Here is a 6364-nt window from a genome sequence, read left to right as displayed (position 1 = left end):
AAATGATGTAAAAACGAGCGTTCTTGCTCATTTTGCTTCCGAGAAACATGCAAAACGGAACGGAAAACATGAAATTTTGCAATAATCTTGCGCCATCCTTGCACAAAACGACGATCATTTTTCTATGTTCATAAACAACAGAAGACTGTATTTTTTCTACATACCCCCCTCCCCCTGACCCTAAAGGTGGATCCGCTCCTGTATCAGATCCTAAGATAGAACTATTATTAAATATTCTGTTGAATTCTGGCGAGATTTTAAACTTTTCAAAAATTCAACCACTTACAGTTTCAATGAATGGTTACACGAGAAGAAAATAAAATTTTACTTCATTTGAAAAATACAACAGGGCAAAGAAACGGAGGCCTAATTTGAATTTGTTTCATGCATTTAATTATTTATTTTTCTTCGTATGACATTCATTAGGAACTTCTCTAATTGCATTCTAATTCTCTAGGAAATATTCTAATGTGATTCACCCCGAACCACAGCAAATATTTATGTTTAAAAACAATTATAAACCGATTTAACTATCAAGGTGTAGGTATATTTGTCAAACATCATTCGTTAGGTGCATTCAAAAATAATTCTGAAACTAATTGATTCGAAGAACGTCCAATTTATCTAATTATATCTTCGTTCGATTAAGCATTAGATTTTTTCAATATCTGGTTCCTCCATGGAACAAGATTACAAACGCGTGTAAAACCCCGCCAACGTAAACCCACCCCAATTAAAATTTGCACAATCTTTAAAACCTCCACAATCAATCCATTCTCCAACTACAGGTGAAGCTTTTTAAGTGACTTCCTACATTAATCAGTCGCTCAACCATCTGCTCCCTGAAAGGCATCCCTTGCACACGTCTGGCACGCGGCACCCGCCTAAGATAACTATTTGCACCCGTTTCCACGTTTCGCTATGCGTACATAACGGTACCACTCATGTTAGCGTCATGTGGTAAGGCTGCACCTTTTAAAAAAATCACATTACCTTCGACCCTTTCGGCAGATGATGAGGAAGGGTTTTGGCGCATCCAAAAAACACCTTTTCGCTTCTTTGTTGCTGAAGGTGCGCTATTTTGTCTTCCGCATTACGTCTCGGAGTCTTTTGTTCATTCAGAAGATTTTCTTCGTTTTCTTCCGGAAAAAGCACGGATGCAGCAAGGATGTTAGAAGCAACTAAAAAACGTATTTAAACGTTATCGACGACAAGCTATTACAACCGACTTCGGCAAATGTGCCCGCTTTTAATTACACCCTATGCCCTAAAGTAGCAAAAAAGCAATTGAGCTCCCCTCAAAGGGTTGATAAACTATTCATATGTAATTACATCTTATGGTTTTTGCTGCATCGCCCACATGTCGCCAGTTTTTGCTCCTCAACAGTTAAAATTTCACGTCGCTAACCCTTTTCTGGCACCCTCCCAGCACGTGAGCGCCTGACGGTTCTTTTCTACTTAGTTAATCTATGGTTCTTTCGGCCGCAGCTCTTTCGAACCAATATTAAACAACCTAAACCCCTTTCTTAAGCTCCCATCTTCCCTTAGAGAAATTGATGAGCCGCACATAATGTTTCCTAATATGGCCGTTAAAGGAAGGAGCGAATTTGTTGTTTAATCAGCAATTCTGAGAGTTGGAAAACTTGAAAGTGAAATTTTACTAACTTGCTAATTAATTGATGTGATGCTAATTGTTTTTAATGTTGCCGGTTCTGCAATCCAAATGAAGTTTTGTACAAATTTAGTTCTCCTTATTGTTTACCTTCTTGATATCATTGCCTTAAAAAACTGTTAAAAAACAAGTTTTCCTTCAGCAAGTGTACCTTGCAGGGTTAATAAAAACGTGTACCTGTTAGGGGTAAAATGAAAAAGTTTAAGGGGTGGTTTTTTAGGCACCCGTTTTTTCGACGATTTTTTTTGCGTCTGTTGGCCTGAGTATCGGCAACTTGTAGCATTCATTTATTAATTTAAATTTAAAAGCTAAAATATACCTACACATTTCTGGCTTGGACAAACGCTTGATTAAAGCGGTGTTCTTTAAGTTTCGTGGTTTTTGTCGACTGATCTTGTCTGAAGTACTTAATGAAACATTAATTAATTTCAAAAGTTCATTCAGATTCAGCAAAATTAGTGTATACAGGGTGGTCCAGTTTCCAGAAAGGAAATTTCAGCGAGAATCGAAAAACAAGATGAACTTGTTTCAGAAGCCATATTCCAGAAACGCTTAAATTAATTTATTTATTTTGGGAACGAAAAGTTGCAGGCGATAAATGCAAACAAAAGAGCATATTTTTCAATAAAACAGTTTTTTTGGTTTTGTCAGTGACGTTCTTATTAACACTTTAATGAATGTTTTTAAAGGAAACACTTGTAAAGGAAAAAGTTCTATTTCACTGTATAACTCAGCGTTTTTAAGTAAAAAATAAAAATAGCTGATAGCTATTTAATCACACTGCAACATGCGACACAATAATAATAAATAAATTAATTGCAATGTAGTCCACCCACTTCCATACTTTTTCGACATTGTCTAACTAATGAATTTATTGCAGCTGGTATTTGATTGGGATTTTACTGCTTTATGGCTTGCTGAATTCGTAAAACTAAATTATTGCTGGTTAACACTGTAGCAAAAGAAACTTTGTTCCTTGTCCTCAAACGTAAAAGTCCAGTGGGTTAAGGTGCGGTGATCTGGATGGCCAGGTTACTAGTCCAAACTGCCCATTTCAAAGCTGCGGATAATTAGTAAATTCTCTTAGAGAGAATAATTCTCGTACAGGTGCAATTGCGTTGAGTTAACTCTTAGCATATTCACATTGATATAGGCAGAAAAAAATGAAAATATTTGTTATTATATGATGGGTATTATATTATATATGTATATTATAAGATGGTTGTACTACATTTCGAGCAATTCACATAGACATAACATTTCGTTAATGAGGAACATCACAGATTCATGAGAGATTATTTTTTATGTTTTATTTGAAAACGCTGAGTTGTACAGAGAACTTGAACTGATACTTTTTTTTTAATTGAATGCGGAATCCAGAAGTGATTTTTATTTGATGAAGAAAGAGTCGTATATCTTTTTTTTATATGAAAACATCCATTAACTGTTTTTTGAATCTTTAATTTTTAAGAAGAACGAAGCTGAAATAAGTTGTTTAAAAATCCACAGCCAGCAACCATTAAAAAAAAATGTTAAAGCCTATATTTCCAGTCTCGATATATTTCTCCACATTATTCACATTATTCCAAAGTGAAATATTTCTTGTACTTTTGATGTATTCAACCCTGATGAACTGCGAGCAATTGTGAACCCTAATAAGTTACAAAATTCTGCAACGGGCCGTATTTTTAGGCCAAACATTAATAAAGCCTAGCAAATTCTTGAACCAAGTAAATTTTGAAATCATAATTGCTGAAAAAGTGAAAATAATGCAAGAGAAAGACACAGAAATAAATACAAATAATGTCGCCAATGCTCAAAGAAATAGACGCTAAAATAAATGACTTAAAGTAAAAAGACTCGATGTTATTAAGTTTAACCGAGAGTTTAATTACAACATTTTTGTGGTTTGTTGCAGTTTAAGGAAGAAGCACTAAATGCAATCAACCCGCACTTATATACGATAGCTACTCTGACTGGACATGCCGTCTTAACAGTTGGAATTGGATATTCTATAGGTAAGAAAAATCTCGTGAACTGTGGTATTTTTAACGTTTTTAAATCGATAACTGTTTAAACGATGTGACCTATGTCTTCACTAAAAATAATCTTCAGCATGCAAGACCGCTAGCTGTCCCCATTTCCAACTGAATAATTGCTTCGCAACACGATAAAATAACACTGTGGGTTTTCCTGCAAATGGGTTTAGATAACGGCTAATCGTGTTCTTTTTTGTTTCCATTAAAATCACATGGAAAAAGTTGCCATTTTTACAGTAACAGTTCCTGTAGTTTCTTGTTCTTGCAGCAAACGGAACCATGTTTCATTTACTGGTTCACTCAAATACTGCAACAATTTTGTGGTACAAATTTACTTACTTGAAAAACGGCGTGGCTATTGACCAAGGACTGATTTGGTCGACAAATTTATTTAATTGATTTAAGACATTCAATACTGACACTTATTCTGTAAAGTTAAAGTCATGATGATCAATTACTCCCTGCACGATTATCCAGTATGTAAAATAGGCATCAACTTGGAAAGTGTCAAGTTTGCATGCGGAACTAGCAGAATATATGGTGCCTTTTCTGCAATAAGTCGGTCAAAGCGTTCAACCCAAGAAATAAACGCCACGTGATTCATTTTATTGTTAATAGTAATAGAAGAGTTATGGATTAGGAAGAGAAAATGACCGCAATTGGCTGAAAACTGCTGAAAAATGCATGCCTGCAATGATTTATCGGGAACTAAGTTAGCTTTCTGAGAGGCGAAGAGAATTGATCTGTTTTCTGTTTTAACCAGCTACGGGTTGTTGAGCTGGCCATTAACAACTGGAAATGACCGCGCTTGCTGTGAGCAATTTTATTAATAATGTTATAAAATGAACCAGAGCTTAGTTTATAAAACGCTTTATCCAAATGGGGTATATTTAATTTTCAACCAGCCGCCAGTCCTAATGTGTTAATGTAATAATCTTCCAACAGAAAACTAGTTTTAATTGGAGCTGAAAAGATTATAAAACCTTTAATGACTGAGAATGGGCATATTTCAATAATACAAAGAAGCAGATTCTGCTTTACAAGGTGCTAACTTATTAGCTTGTTTTAACTTACACGATTATTTCACTTGAGCTGTTATTTGCATGTGGATAATAAATAGGCAGATTAACGCTTTATGAAGAAATCAGCAAGCAATAAGCTGGCAAAATTATTTCGCCGCCACTGTAATCGCACAAACACTCATTGTTGGCCATTATAAAAACGAGATTCGTGATTACAATTTTTGGCTGAGATGGTCGAGAAATTGACTTTGGAGAAAGATTCACAGTTATTCGACCCGTTAATGCGAAGGAGTGTTCTCACTCAAATAATACCCATATAAAGATTGCTTTTTCATTTTCCGGCAATCTTAATGATGTTGCACACCTAAAATGTACAGTTATGCTGATGTCCTAAATGCATTAATTTACGAAGCCAGAAATTATGGGATATAATCACAAAGATGTTTCTGTTAATAAATTCTCTGTAAAGCGAATAACTATTATTCCGAAAGCATTCAATTGGTTCCGTACATTTAAAGACCACTATTAATTCGCGTTTAGTTGTGGACAATGGACCAGCATACAAAGCTGGACACTCCAGGAAATTGCAGCAGACATCTGAGGTGATAGGCGATCCCTTTGAAGTATCCACTCTTAAAAACGTCGATATTACGGAACATCGCGGAGTGATTGAAGGAGATGATGTGGTTCAAGGGCAGAACAAACCCTCCACTCAGTCAATGCGAGGTCACCAGGGTATGTACCTACAACAATCAGCTTTAAGAGTTGAAATTAATTTAGATTATTGATTAGGACCAGTAGCATTTCTGCTTTTGGCTTCTGGTCTGGATAAGTATGGATCAGGGAGCGATAAACCGATAAAATACAGCCACTTTGATATTGCGGGTTCTTCAGGAGATTTTCCAGCTCATCCTACTGGAGCAAGTATTACTGCCTTGGCCCAGCACTATATTTTAAAATAAAAACTTATTTATCCCAACCAGACGGTGATGTGATGATGATCACTTATATTTAGGTGAAAGTGACCAAATTTCTTATAATTTACTATAATAGTATAGTTTGTAATAAAAATGGGTGCATTTTAACTTCCTTTAACGCTTCCACTGTTGATGAAACGTACCAACTTTAGAGGTTTCCCATGTGACTTAAACAACATATTTTGTCTCTGAAAACAACACTTACATTTTCGTAATGAAATGGAAGTGAAATTAAAACATGAAATGGCGTCTACTATTTTTAAAAGATTTCAATTGAAAATAAGCACAAATTTGCAAAATCGCAGTACGAAATTGAGAATACTTCATTCCAGCAAATTAAAATAACTTCGTTTGAAAGTTTTTTTGGGTAAGAGGAAAATTTCCTAATACTCTCAAAAGAGTTTCAAAGGCTTTTCTAGTTCCTCTTGACGTTTTTTGGTAACTTTTTGCTCTTCAGTTAATTAAAATCTTAGTTAAATCTTCAAGATTTTTGCTTCCGGAAATCCATCAAGCTAAAAAGGCTCCATGAAACGATCCTGAAGCCATTAATATTGAATCTGTAAATACGCATTTCCGCCTGGTTTCCGGTCATAAACAGTGAATTTGAAGAAATTAGGATGAGATTTGGCTTCAGTGGCGAATACAACAATTTCT

The 6364-nt window shown here is 35.2% G+C and overlaps 1 protein-coding gene across 1 annotated transcript in view; it reads left to right on the top strand.

Moving 5' to 3' along the window:
• LOC109535187 (putative aminopeptidase W07G4.4) overlaps window positions 1-5822 on the top strand; it is a 17881-nt gene extending 12059 nt beyond the window's left edge. The window contains exons 8-10 of the mRNA XM_019901059.2: window positions 3591-3690; window positions 5274-5468; window positions 5526-5822. Of these exons, the coding sequence (XP_019756618.2) occupies window positions 3591-3690; window positions 5274-5468; window positions 5526-5695 (465 nt within the window). The 3' untranslated portion in view covers window positions 5696-5822. The remainder of the gene's footprint in view (window positions 1-3590; window positions 3691-5273; window positions 5469-5525) is intronic.
• The last annotated feature ends 542 nt before the right edge of the window (window positions 5823-6364 follow it).

This window comes from Dendroctonus ponderosae, unplaced genomic scaffold, assembly GCF_020466585.1.
Source record: "Dendroctonus ponderosae isolate FM_Combo_2020 unplaced genomic scaffold, Dpon_F_20191213v2 Dpon_F_20191213_5, whole genome shotgun sequence".
NCBI lineage: Eukaryota > Metazoa > Arthropoda > Insecta > Coleoptera > Curculionidae > Dendroctonus > Dendroctonus ponderosae.
Note: the sequence above shows the minus strand (reverse complement) of the source record. Positions and strands in the feature narration are given on the sequence as shown.